Here is a 14856-nt window from a genome sequence, read left to right as displayed (position 1 = left end):
ACTCTTAAGAACAGAGAGAGAAGGGTTGCTATGTCAGGTAGGTGACTCCTGCTCTTCACTCTTAAGAACAGAGAGAGAAGGGTTGCTATGTCAGGTAGGTGACTCCTGCTCTTCACTCTTAAGAACAGAGAGAGAAGGGTTGCTATGTCAGCTAGGTGACTCCTGCTCTTCACTCTTAAGAACAGAGAGAGAAGGGTTGCTATGTCAGCTAGGTGACTCCTGCTCTTCACTCTTAAGAACAGAGAGAGAAGGGTTGCTATGTCAGCTAGGTGACTCCTGCTCTTCACTCTTAAGAACAGAGAGAGAAGGGTTGCTATGTCAGCTAGGTGACTCCTGCTCTTTACTCTTAAGAACAGAGAGAGAAGGGTTGCTATGTCAGCTAGGTGACTCCTGCTCTTCACTAATAAGAACAGAGAGAGAAGGGTTGCTATGTCAGCTAGGTGACTCCTGCTCTTCACTAATAAGAACAGCAGAATATTTGTGGAAATACTTCATACATTAATGTTAAGTGATTAAACTCTCTAAATGTAAGATTTTATTTTTAAAAATCCATCACAAAGACATGTACATACCTCAGCTAAGTCCTTGGTCATGACAACACATACCTCAGCTAAATCCCAGGTCATGGTAAAACATACCTCAGCTAAGTCCCAGGTAATGACAACACATACCTCAGCTAAATCCCAGGTCATGACAACACATACCTCAGCTAAGTCCCAGGTCATGACAACACATACCTCAGCTAAATCCCAGGTCATGACAACACATACCTCAGCTAAGTCCCAGGTCATGACAACACATACCTCAGCTAAGTCCCAGGTCATGACAACACATACCTCAGCTAAGTCCCAGGTCATGACAACACATACCTCAGCTAAGTCCCAGGTCATGACAACACATACCTCAGCTAAATCCCAGGTCATGGTAAAACATACCTCAGCTAAGTCCCAGGTCATGACAACACATACCTCAGCTAAATCCCAGGTCATGGTAAAACATACCTCAGCTAAGTCCCAGGTAATGACAACACATACCTCAGCTAAATCCCAGGTCATGACAACACATACCTCAGCTAAGTCCCAGGTCATGACAACACATACCTCAGCTAAATCCCAGGTCATGACAACACATACCTCAGCTAAGTCCCAGGTCATGACAACACATACCTCAGCTAAATCCCAGGTCATGACAACACATACCTCAGCTAAGTCCCAGGTCATGACAACACATACCTCAGCTAAATCCCAGGTCATGACAACACACACCTCAGCTAAATTCCAGGTCATGATAACACATACCTCAGCTAAGTCCTATTTCATGATAAAACATACCTCAGTTAAGTCCCAGGTCATGATAACAGATATAACAGCTATAACAGTATTTTTCTCCTAGACCATTTAATGAAACCATACCTAGCTGTGTAGATGGTGTAGGATGACCAGAATGATTTGTTCGATTCCTCTACGCATGTGATTCAACAGTCACGGGTCACCTTTCCCCCTCAGTGGAGGGGCCTCCAAGGGTTCTCCAAGAGGTCTCTAAGAGGTCTCTAAGGGGTCTCTAAGGGGTCTCCAGGAGGTCTCTAAGGGGTCTCCAAGGGGTCTCCAGGTGGTCTCCAACAGGTCTCTAAGGGGTCTCCAGGAGGTCTCTAAGGGGTCTCTAAGAGGTCTCTAAGGAGTCTCCAGGAGGTCTCTAAGGGGTTTCTAAGAGGTCTCTAAGGGGTCTCCAGGAGGTCTCTAAGGGGTCTCCAGGAGGTCTCTAAGGGGGCCACATTGAAAGAACCCCTCTGTTTGTAGGAAAGAAGGATTACCAGCTGATACTGAGTAACTATCCTGAGAGCTCAGACAGACGAACAACACCCCACAGACACATAGAATCAGGCATGGACGCACGCACGCACACCCACACACACACACACACACACACACACACACACACACACACACACACACACACACACACACACACACACACACACACACACACACACACACACACACACACACACACACCTCTCTCTCTCTGCCCAACACTCACATGGCCCATGGTCTATACCTTCATTCCTCAGCCCCTGTCTTGGTCGCTGATTGGCCAGTTAGAGTGAACAACCAAACAGTCTATTGATTCCTGTCGGAATGTTTGGAATGTTAGATGGCTATCAGAGTTCCTGAATATCTGAGATCAGTTCTCCCGTAACCTGGGGCAACTTAGGAACTCTTGGAATTTCCATTCTTTAGTGACGAGGCCAGGTCAGGAACCCAATGTCCTCCTTAACCTGGATGTGTCTCAAATGGCACCCTATTCCCTACATAGTGCACTACTTTTTGAGTCCAATGGGCCCTGGTCAAAAGTAGTGCACCCTATAGGGAACAGGATGCAGTTTTGGACACCCCTGTTGTTAGTTGGTGACTGCTGAGATTCCATATATGGACAGGTTGAACCTGCATGTAATATGAATAGGGTCAATTTCTAACTCATGTCAGTGACAGAGAATGTGTGTGGTTGTTGACTTTGGCAGGACCTTTGTGGATGTATGCATCAGCTATTTATGTACAGTATCAGCCAAGCTGTGTATGAAGTAGGGCAAAAACTGACAGTCAGACAGCGCCAGCGTCTCATTACTGATCTGGAGTCAGTTTTGGGTTCAACACCATATTTCACTAATTACTCCCATTCTGAGTGGTATCACCCTGCCCCCTTCAAAAACACTAGGCTAAAGATGTGTGTGTGTGTGTGCGCGCCCTTGTGAAAAAGACAATGAAAGAGGAGACGGATGCAAGGAAACCTCACTTTCATTTGTGACCCACAACAGAATGTTTCAGCCCAATCCTAAACCGATAGGATGAGCGTTCCCTGTGGTGATTGAGAGAGAGGGTTTGTTGTATCTATAAAACTAGGTTGGGAGAGAAAGATCTGTCCTATTTGGGCTTTATCTGGGTGGATGAGAACAAACACACTGAAATCACTAAAATATCTCTCTCCCTCATCACACCACTCTAACCTCTCTCCTCACGTCTATAATAGTGTTGTCATCACTCACTATATATGACCTCTTGCCAGCATTCTCAACCTCCCACCACTCTGTCTCTCTCTCTCTCTCCCTCCCCCCACCCCCCTCTGTAGTGGTTCTTGATCGTATGCCAGAGACATTCCCAATTGTGTAGTAGTCCGGACAACCGGAGACAACCCATTCAGCCAGTCAGAACCAAATACCTCAATTCCCGAACATCGCCAGCATAGAAGCAGCTAAAAATAGAAAGATCACCACGGAAACGTGTCTGACGTTCATAGAGAAATGCTTAATGGTGTGGTCACTGGTTCCAGGGTTTAGGGGTTAGCTTGGGTTGGGCTGGGTTGGAGGAGGGGTGATAAAGTGAGCTCCAGATTCCTTCCCTGCTACAGTAGCCTGGGCCCACAACTGTTTGTGCTGTGTTGCCAACTCTTATTGTCATTGCGGTGTTTGCTGTATATGACAATAGGAGTTGGCTATACAGCACAAACAGACCTGGGACCAGGATATCTCTACAGAACTCAGTCAGTGGTAGAAAGAGACCAGTCTTCTCAGAGACGTTCGGGGAAACCAACCCATGCTAGGAGCTTTAAACCGGCCCTTTAAACCGGCCCTTTAAACCGGCCCTTTAAACCGGCCCTTTAAACCGGCCCTTTAAACCGGCCCTTTAAACCAGCCCTTTAAACCAGCCCTTTAAACCAGCCCTTTAAACCAACCCTTTAAACCAGCCCTTTAAACCGGCCCTCTAAAACAACCACTGTCACACACATACCCACACACACCTACACACACACTTACACACTCCACTGTACTGTTACTACTGGCCCTGGGCCTGCTTGGGTTCCTGGTGTGTGTGTGTGTGTGTGTGTGTGTGTGTGTGTGTGTGTGTGTGTGTGTGTGTGTGTGTGTGTGTGTGTGTGTGTGTGTGTGTGTGTGTGTGTGTGCGTGCGTGCGTGCGTGCGTGCGTGCGTGCGTGCGTGCGTGTTTATTTTACTTACTCTGTTTTCACCACCAGACCCACCAGACCCAGCCCTGCATGTGGAATGTCCTGCTAGCCTACAGTGCCTGTTTCTCTAGACAGGAGCCTGTCCTGCTAGCCTACAGTGCCTGTTTCTCTAGACAGGAGCATGTCCTGCTAGCCTACAGTGCCTGTTTCTCTAGACAGGAGCATGTCCTGCTAGCCTACAGTGCCTGTTTCTCTAGACAGGAGCATGTCCTGCTAGCCTACAGTGCCTGTTTCTCTAGACAGGAGCATGTCCTGCTAGCCTACAGTGCCTGTTTCTCTAGACAGGAGCATGTCCTGCTAGCCTACAGTGCCTGTTTCTCTAGACAGGAGCATGTCCTGCTAGCCTACAGTGCCTGTTTCTCTAGACAGGAGCATGTCCTGCTAGCCTACAGTGCCTGTTTCTCCAGACAGGAGCATGTCCTGCTAGCCTACAGTGCCTGTTTCTCTAGACAGGAGCATGTCCTGCTAGCCTACAGTGATTGTTTCTCTAGACAGGAGCATGTCCTGCTAGCCTACAGTGCCTGTTTCTCCAGACAGGAGCATGTCCTGCTAGCCTACAGTGATTGTTTCTCTAGACAGGAGCATGTCCTGCTAGCCTACAGTGACTGTTTCTCCAGACAGGAGCATGTCCTGCTAGCCTACAGTGACTGTTTCTCCAGACAGGAGCATGTCCTGCTAGCCTACAGTGTCTGTTTCTCCAGACGGGAGCATGAGTGACTACCTTCAGACTTGGCCCTTTTCACTCCTCTGTTGGTGTTCACTCCAGGGGAAAACACTAGTCCACTAGAGTTTATACAAGTTCCCACTCTGTCTTAATGTGGATCCCAAATGGCACTCTATTCCCTATGTAGTGCACTACAGAGCTCTGGTCAAAACTGGTCCAAAGTAGTGCTCCCAAGCGGCTCCCGAGTGGCGCAGCGGTCTAAGGCACTGCATTTCAGGGCTAGAGGCGTCACTACAGACATTCAATTCCAGGCCGAATCACAACTGGCCGTGATTGGAGGTCCCATAGGGCAGCACGCAATTGGCCCAGCGTCGTCCGGGTTTGGCCGGGGTAGGCCATCATTGTAAATAAGAATTTGTTCTTAAAAACTTGCCTGGTTAAATAAAACAAATGTAAAAATATAGAGAGAGAATAGGGTGCCATTTGGGACGCACATCTGTCTTGTATTGTAGTTCACTAAGTCCTGATAACAGAACATGTCCATTCTCTCTCTTCTCCTGTTACGTACTGTAGCCTACACCTATCCCCCCTGTGTTAAATTACATACTGTAGTCTACACCTATCCCCGCTGTGTTAAATGACATACTGTAGCCTACACCTATCCCTCCTGTGTTAAATTACATACTGTAGTCTACACCTATCCCCTCCTGTGATAAATTAGATACTGTAGTCTACACCTATTCCCCCCTGTCTTAAATTACATACTGTAGTCTACACCTATCCCCCCTGGTTAAATTACATACTGTAGTCTACACCTATCCCCCCTGTGTTAAATTACATACGGTAGCCTACACCTATCCCCCTGTGTTAAATTACATACTGTAGTCTACACCTATTCCCCCCTGTGTTAAATTACATACTGTAGTCTACACCTATCCCCTCCTGTGTTAAATTACATACTGTAGTCTACACCTATCCCTCCTGTGTTAAATTACATACTGTAGTCTACACCTATCCCCCTGTGTTAAATTACATACTGTAGTCTACACCTATCCCCCTGTGTTAAATTACATACTGTAGTCTACATCTATCCCCCTGTGTTAAATTACATACTGTAGTCTACACCTTTCCCCCTGTGTTAAATTACATACTGTAGTCTACACCTATCCCCCCTGTGTTAAATTACATACTGTAGTCTACACCTATTCCCTCCTGTGTTAAATGACATACTGTAGTCTACACCTATCCCCCCTGTGTTAAATTACATACTGTAGTCTACACCTATCCCCTCCTGTGTTAAATGACATACTGTAGTCTACACCTATCCCCCTGTGTTAAATTACATACTGTAGTCTACACCTATTCCCCCCTGTGTTAAATGACATACTGTAGTCTACACCTATCCCCCTGTGTTAAATGACATACTGTAGTCTACACCTATCCCCTCCTGTGTTAAATTACATACTGCAGTCTACACCTATCCCCCCTGTGTTAAATGACATACTGTACTCTACACCTATCCCCCTGTGTTAAATTACATACTGTAGTCTACACCTTTCCCCCTGTGTTAAATTACATACTGTAGTCTACACCTATCCCCCCTGTGTTAAATTACATACTGTAGTCTACACCTATTCCCTCCTGTGTTAAATGACATACTGTAGCCTACACCTATCCCTTCCTGTGTTAAATACCCCTCCTTCTCCTTTATCTTCTCAACAACCTTTGGAAAAATTGTTGGCGCAAAAGAATGCCATTACTCAGTGAGAAATATGGACTGGCCTGGTCTGTGAAATGTCTTCTTCCTGCTGGCTATCAGAGAAAACAAAGCTAGCAGCTATAATAAAGTTGTTTTGACAACTAGGTAGTGTAAGAGGAACATGGTGGGTGTGTAGATGTAGGAACATGGAGAACAAGGGACATGGAGTACTTATTTTCCTTTGCTGAGGGAGACTTTTACTAGAGTCAGCATGGGAAGACTTTAATAGACGCACGCAAGAACACACACCAGAGAAGACAAGAGACTTCACTTTTAAATGGAGCTGTTTATTTGAGATGATGCAGAAAGAAGATATTGTGAGAATCTGTGGTTTCCTCACTCTCCTGACTACAAACATGATTTCCACTGTAATACGCAGTAGAGAACAACGCTATTACACAATCTGAAACAGTTTTTATAAAAACCAGAACAGCACATCTGTGATGGTAACAAACAAAAGCATGAGCCAGGTTGAACCATCTATAACAAGATAGTAACTATAGTACAGTAATAACTTCACTATTAATAGACAGCAGCAAAATAAAGCTTAAATAACATTATAATACTTTATCATAAGATAATATCTAGTGAAGTTTTCCTATAGTTATATGACATATTTGGCTAACATCTGTTTTGTCTAGTTAGGCAGAGGGCAGCTTGGGGGCTCTTAGACCTGTTGAGACTTGATGGCACCCCTTTCTTTTCCATTACAGTCTACGTAGCTGTGTGTGTGTGTGTGTGTGTGTGTGTGTGTGTGTGTGTGTGTGTGTGTGTGTGTGTGTGTGTGTGTGTGTGTGTGTGTGTGTGTTGTGTGTGCGTGTGTGCGTGTGTGCGTGTGTGTGTGTGTGTGTGTGTGTGTGAGTGTGAGTGTGAGTGTGTGTGCGTGTGTGTGCAGGCACGTGCATGTGTGGGTTTTCAGTCTTACGACTTCCAGAGAATCACTTGTGTGTTTACAACTTGTTCTTTACTGTTGTTGAACTTTAACCTCTTCAGTCCCTTATACACACATACCGCTAACCCTGTTTTCATAGGAGGCAGGACCCCTTCCAGTTATTAAAGCAGACCTGGTACACATCCTCTGCCCACAAAATAAAACCATACAATGTTTCTATATTTTGGAAAAATCAAAAACAGAAGCATGATTAAAAACAAATCCTATGAAAATACTAACATAGTATCATTTTTCAGCACTGTAAAATCCAGTTAAAAAATACATTTTCAGTCCATACAATACAAAAAGGCCAAACAATACTTAACAAGACTGTGGGTTGTTATGGTAACACCCTGGGCCCTGAGCCATAAAGACCCCTGACCTTTCAGAAGCATTCATTGGCTGATTTTGATTTATTTTGATGAGCTATCCGTTGGCATATGTGACATTTCCACAGTGGGGCTCCATTGATTTCTCAACACTAATATGTTTCAATGTGTTTGGGTTTCTCGGACACCACCCGGTTGTTTAAATGTCTGGGTTTGTGTCCCAAATGGCAACCCATTCCCTATGTAGTGCACTCCTTTTCACAAAGGGCCCATAGAACTGCATTCAAAAGTAACCAATAGGGTGCCATTTGGGACACAAACCCAGACATTTAAACAACCGTGTGGTGTTTGAGAAACCCAAACACACTGAAACATATTGCCTGGGTTGTTTCTGTTCTAGAGTGGTACTGAAGGTTACACCCTCTCACCAAGCCACGCTTCATAGAGCACATATAACTGGTCCAGCAGCACACAGGCTGTAGAGAGAGAAGGCCATCTATATGTAACACTCACAGTGAGCTAACACACTGCTGTTCTATCAAGGTTGTGTAGTGCCAGCTACAGTGACTGTAATGACTTTCAGCTGCAATGACTGTAATGACTTTCAGCTACAGTGACTGTAATGACTTTCAGCTGCAGTGACTGTAATGACTTTCAGCTGCAATGACTGTAATGACTTTCAGCTACAGTGACTGTAATGAGTTTCAGCTACAGTGACTGTAATGACTTTCAGCTGCAGTGACTGTAATGACTTTCAGCTACAGTGACTGTAATGACTTTCAGCTGCAGTGACTGTAATGACTTTCAGCTACAGTGACTGTAATGACTTTCAGCTGCAGTGACTGTAATGACTTTCAGCTACAGTGACTGTAATGACTTTCAGCTACAGTGACTGTAATGACTTTCAGCTGCAGTGACTGTAATGACTTTCAGCTACAGTGACTGTAATGACTTTCAGCTACAGTGACTGTAATGACTTTCAGCTGCAGTGACTGTAATGACTTTCAGCTACAGTGACTGTAATGACTTTCAGCTACAGTGACTGTAATGACTTTCAGCTGCAATGTCTGTAATGACTTTCAGCTACAGTGACTGTAATGACTTTCAGCTACAGTGACTGTAATGACTTTCAGCTACAGTGACTGTAATGACTTTCAGCTACAGTGACTGTAATGACTTTCAGCTGCAATGACTGTAATGACTTTCAGCTGCAATGACTGTAATGACTTTCAGCTACAATGACTGTAATGACTTTCAGCTGCAATGACTTTCAGCTACAATGACTGTAATGACTTTCAGCTGCAATGACTGTAATGACTTTCAGCTACAATGACTGTAATGACTTTCAGCTGCAATGACTTTCAGCTACAATGACTGTAATGACTTTCAGCTACAGTGACTGTAATGACTTTCAGCTACAATGTGTTGAACTGTATATTTTCCCAATTTAAAGCTGAACTTATTTGGTCAGCTGAAACATAATTCCTTTTACCCTTCCAAACATTCTTTCCGTTTGACCTTTTTCACTCAACCTCTCTCTCTACTACCCCTTTCTTTTCCCAGCTACACTAAGCTACAATCGCTCTCTCTTTCTTTCTATATTTCTCTCTCTCTCTTTCTCGCTCTCTGTCTCTAGTAGCCCCCTCTTTTCTCGACCACTCTGAGTCTTCAGTCTGGGTAGGAAGAGGTGTAACAGCCTTGGCCAGTACCCAACTTCCCTCCACAAACAAGACCCATTAACCCCTCCCACTCACGTCTATCTACCCCTTGTTTTTTTCAGTATTTCTCTTTCTAAAACAACTACAGTTCAATATCATACGGCCTACACATGACCTAATCATGTAGACTGGAGAGCTTGTAGCCACAACTCTGTGAATCTACTTAAGTTTTGACTACAAGTCTCTATCCACCCTTCTTTTGTTCTTTCAGTCGTTCTGTCTTTCAGTCCCATTTCCAAAACAACTGCAGTTCTACTGTGAAACCAAATGGTTACGAACATGAACAAGTCCTAGTTGTTTAGACTCAGGAGAGTGCGTGGTCACAGCTCTGTGAATCGCCTCCCTATAGTAGTGTCTAATGTGGTGAGTTTTGTTGATTATCTAACTGTTCCTCCATAAACCTTCAGGAAATACAGTACATGATAACATAGCACTAATAAAGGCACTTCCTTTGGATGGCCAATATAGTAGACTTATATCAATACACACAGTTTGCTCTTAATCCTTCCCACTGTGATACTGTACAATAGATGTCCTGCTGGATTAGGACAAATATCACGTATGGATTTCATGTCAATTCAATCAAGTAATACTATTATTCAGTACCATTCCTTGAAGGGTACATACACTACAGTACGTCTTGAAATGACCAAAACACACAGGCAATATATGTCTGTTTCAACAATATAAATAGATAACACACAGTCCTAACTGTCCATTACATTGAGATAACATGAACAGTAGTCCTAACTGTCCATTATATTGAGATAACATGAACAGTAGTCCTAACTGTCCATTACAATGAGATAACATGAACAGTAGTCCTAACTGTCCATTACTATGAGATAACATGAACAGTAGTCCTAACTGTCCATTACATTGAGATAACATGAACAGTAGTCCTAACTGTCCATTACATTGAGATAACATGAACAGTAGTCCTAACTGTCCATTACAATGAGATAACATGAACAGTAGTCCTAACTGTCCATTACATTGAGATAACATGAACAGTAGTCCTAACTGTCCATTACAATGAGATAACATGAACAGTAGTCCTAACTGTCCATTACTATGAGATAACATGAACAGTAGTCCTAACTGTCCATTACAATGAGATAACATGAACAGTAGTCCTAACTGTCCATTACTATGAGATAACATGAACAGTAGTCCTAACTGTCCATTACTATGAGATAACATGAACAGTAGTCCTAACTGTCCATTACATTGAGAAAACATGAATATTCGGCCTACATATCCATTACGTAAGTGGATTCAGAGACAACAGTCCTTCTTCTAAAGATTCTTCAGGAAACCTAATGGAGGTTTTCCATGAGCTTCATCACAGCATGGTTTGTGTCTCTGACTGACATATAATACAATACTTATTTAGCTCTATTGAACATATAAAGATTTACAGCAGCACTGTCTCTGAGAGGGTAGATTCAGTACGTTAAGATGGCTGGAACGCCTAGTTCACAACACACGTGGCCAGTCCTAACACAGAAATGAGGGTTCTAGTGTGAGTGTCTGTCCTTCCCATGTAACTTCCCATCACCCTAACTCCCCTAACTCCCCTAACTCCACCTCCCCTAACTCCACCTCCCCTAACTCCCCTAACTCCCCTAACTCCCCTAACTCCCCTAACTCCCCCTCCCCTAACTCCACCTCCCCTAACTCCACCTCCCCTAACTCCCCTAACTCCACCTCCCCTAACTCCCCTAACTCCACCTCCCCTAACTCCCCTAACTCCACCTCCCCTAACTCCCCTAACTCCACCTCCCCTAAATCCACCTCCCCTAACTCCCCTAACTCCACCTCCCCTAACTCCCCTAACTCCCCTAACTCCACCTCCCCTAACTCCCCTAACTCCCCTAACTCCACCTCCCCTAACTCCCCTAACTGCCCTAACTCCACTAACTCCCCTAACTCCGCTAACTCCACCTCCCCTAACTCCCCTAACTCCCCTAACTCCACCTCCCCTAACTCCCCTAACTCCACCTCCCCTAACTCCCCTAACTCCCCTAACTCCCCTAGGTCAGTTTGCTGCTGATGTCCAGGGCGTGTTGGTAGACCTGGGTCATATCGTCCATGTCTCCTAGCAGAGAGAAGCTTCCATCGTCCCCAGGAGACCCTGGTGTCCCTCGGGTCCCCACCTTCCCCCCATGGAGCCCCCCTGCAGCCGTCTGGAGGCCCCGTCTGAAGCCTGCCAGCTGGAGTAGATCCTCAGCCGACATACAGGCCCTGACGTTGGGCTGCGGGGACGAGGGAGACCAATCCATTCCCATTAAGGGAGGAACACTGGAGAGACCCATCTCCTCAGAGACAATACTGGAGGGTCTACTCTGGCTGCGAGAGAGGCCTGAGTCCCCCTGAGGCTCTCCATGGTAGCCCATATTGGACAAGCCACTGTGGAAGGAAGTGGAGTTGCCGTACTTCCCATTACGCTTCAATATGCCCTTTCTTCCCATGGACCTCTTTGTTGGTGAGCTGGCGGGTGGGGCCATGGAGGTGCTGCTCCCTAGCAGTTCAGAGGACTCACTGCGTTCTGGGGAGGAGTAGTAGCCAGACTCCCGCTGCTGGTTGTTCTTCAGGATGCCCTTCTTGGGGAGGGTGGGCACCATCTTGGCCGGCGAGACCCCCTGGCGATCCTGATCATCCTCCTCCTCATCCCTCTCGGGGCTGGAGGGTAGCTCCCTTCCCTCGTGAAAGTGCAGGGAGCGACTCAGCTCGATCTCCCCCAGGCTGTGGGACCTCTGCTCAGACACATGCATCTTCAGGATCCCCTTGGGCCTCTTCAGTCCTGGTTTGTCTTTGTCTTTGTCTTCCCACGCGGTGTGATGGTGGAGCACTCCGCTATCATTCTCCTTCCTGGACTTCCTCAGGCGCTGGCGGCCAGCATGGGGGGGTACGGCGGGGGGTTCCGAGCTGGGAGGCTTGACCGGCGCCACCCTGGGTGACTCTGTGGTGCGGTTCTGCCAGTCGATAAAGCGTGCTAGCGTTGGAGAAGAGGTGCAGCCAGTGTTGTCCTTCTGGATGTCACAGTCACACACAGTGGTCTTCCAGCCCCAGTTGACCCACCAGTGGTTGGCGATGTCTTCCACCGTGGCTCGACGCTCCGGGTTAACCATCAACATCCAGCGGATCAGACCACGAGCATCTGGGAGAGAATGGAAGGTGAGGAGGACAGAGACTTTAGCAGCAATCTATAGAATTATTTAACAGACAGAGAGAGAGAGGAGACAAACTGAGAGAGAGGAGACAGCTACAGAGAGAGGGGGGAGACAGCTACAGAGAGAGAGAGGAGACAAACAGAGAGAGAGGAGACAGCTACAGAGAGAGGGGGGAGACAGCTACAAAAATAGAGAGGAGACAGCTACAGAGAGAGAGAGAGGAGACAGCTACAGAGAGAGAGAAGAGACAGCTACAGAGAGCGTGAGGAGACAGCTACAGAGAGAGAGAGAGAAGACAGCTACAGAGAGAGAGGAGACAGCTACAGAGAGAGAGAGAGAGAGAGAGAGAGAGAGAGAGAGAGAGAGAGAGAGAGGAGACAGCTACAGAGAGAGAAAGAAAGAGGAATATCAACATAGTTAAACTAGTACCTGAGGACTGTGTAGGTTCCCTGTACTCTCCGTTGGTGATCTGGCGGATTAGTTTATTGTGGTCTTCCCCATCGAAGGGCATGGTCCCATAGACCAGGGTGTAGAGAAGCACTCCCAGGGCCCAACTGTCTACCTGGAAACACAACACACTGGCAGTTACAATACTGTCTACCTGGAAACATTACTGTCTACCTGGAAACACAACACACTGGTAGTTACAATACTGTCTACCTGGAAACACAACACACTGGCAGTTACAATACTGTCTACCTGGAAACATTACTGTCTACCTGGAAACACAACACACTGGTAGTTACAATACTGTCTACCTGGAAACACAACACACTGGTAGTTACAATACTGTCTACCTGGAAACACAACACACTGGTAGTTACAATACTGTCTACCTGGAAACATTACTGTCTACCTGGAAACATTACTGTCTACCTGGAAACACAACACACTGGTAGTTACAATGCTGTCTACCTGGAAACACAACACACTGGTAGTTACAATACTGTCTACCTGGAAACATTACTGTCTACCTGGAAACAAAACACACTGGTAGTTACAATACTGTCTACCTGGAAACATTACTGTCTACCTGGAAACACAACACACTGGTAGTTACAATACTGTCTACCTGGAAACATTATTGTCTACCTGGAAACACAACACACTGGTAGTTACAATACTGTCTACCTGGAAACACAACACACTGGTAGTTACAATACTGTCTACCTGGAAACATTACTGTCTACCTGGAAACAAAACACACTGGTAGTGTGTTTCCAGGTAGACAGTATTGTAACTACCAGTGTGTTACAATACTGTCTACCTGGAAACATTACTCTCTACCTGGAAACACAACACACTGGTAGTTACAATACTGTCTACCTGGAAATATTACTGTCTACCTGGAAACACAACACACTGGTAGTTACAATACTGTCTACCTGGAAACATTACTGTCTACCTGGAAACACAACACACTGGTAGTTACAATACTGTCTACCTGGAAACACAACACACTGGTAGTTACAATACTGTCTACCTGGAAACATTACTGTCTACCTGGAAACAAAACACACTGGTAGTTACAATACTGTCTACCTGGAAACATTACTGTCTACCTGGAAACACAACACACTGGTAGTTACAATACTGTCTACCTGGAAACACAACACACTGGTAGTTACAATACTGTCTACCTGGAAACACAACACACTGGTAGTTACAATACTGTCTACCTGGAAACATTACTGTCTACCTGGAAACAAAACACACTGGTAGTTACAATACTGTCTACCTGGAAACATTACTGTCTACCTGGAAACACAACACACTGGTAGTTACAATACTGTCTACCTGGAAACATTACTGTCTACCTGGAAACACAACACACTGGTAGTTACAATACTGTCTACCTGGAAACACAACACACTGGTAGTTACAATACTGTCTACCTGGAAACACAACACACTGGTAGTTACAATACTGTCTACCTGGAAACATTACTGTCTACCTGGAAACAAAACACACTGGTAGTTACAATACTGTCTACCTGGAAACATTACTGTCTACCTGGAAACACAACACACTGGTAGTTACAATACTGTCTACCTGGAAACATTACTGTCTACCTGGAAACACAACACACTGGTAGTTACAATACTGTCTACCTGGAAACATTACTGTCTACCTGGAAACACAACACACTGGTAGTTACAATACTGTCTACCTGGAAACAATACTGTCTACCTGGAAACACAACACACTGGTAGTTACAATACTGTCTACCTGGAAACACAACACACTGGTAGTTACAATACTG

General features: G+C 45.4%; 1 protein-coding gene across 1 annotated transcript in view; it reads right to left on the bottom strand.

Moving 5' to 3' along the window:
• Nucleotides 1–11443: 11443 nt before the first annotated feature.
• Nucleotides 11444–14856, bottom strand: part of LOC115180381 (NUAK family SNF1-like kinase 1) — a 27865-nt gene continuing 24452 nt past the window's right edge. The window contains exons 6-7 of the mRNA XM_029742431.1: nucleotides 13023–13155; nucleotides 11444–12580 (exon numbers count right to left, since the gene is read on the bottom strand). Of these exons, the coding sequence (XP_029598291.1) occupies nucleotides 11454–12580; nucleotides 13023–13155 (1260 nt within the window). The 3' untranslated portion in view covers nucleotides 11444–11453. The remainder of the gene's footprint in view (nucleotides 12581–13022; nucleotides 13156–14856) is intronic.

This window comes from Salmo trutta, chromosome 40 (genome assembly GCF_901001165.1).
Source record: "Salmo trutta chromosome 40, fSalTru1.1, whole genome shotgun sequence".
NCBI lineage: Eukaryota > Metazoa > Chordata > Actinopteri > Salmoniformes > Salmonidae > Salmo > Salmo trutta.
Note: the sequence above shows the minus strand (reverse complement) of the source record. Positions and strands in the feature narration are given on the sequence as shown.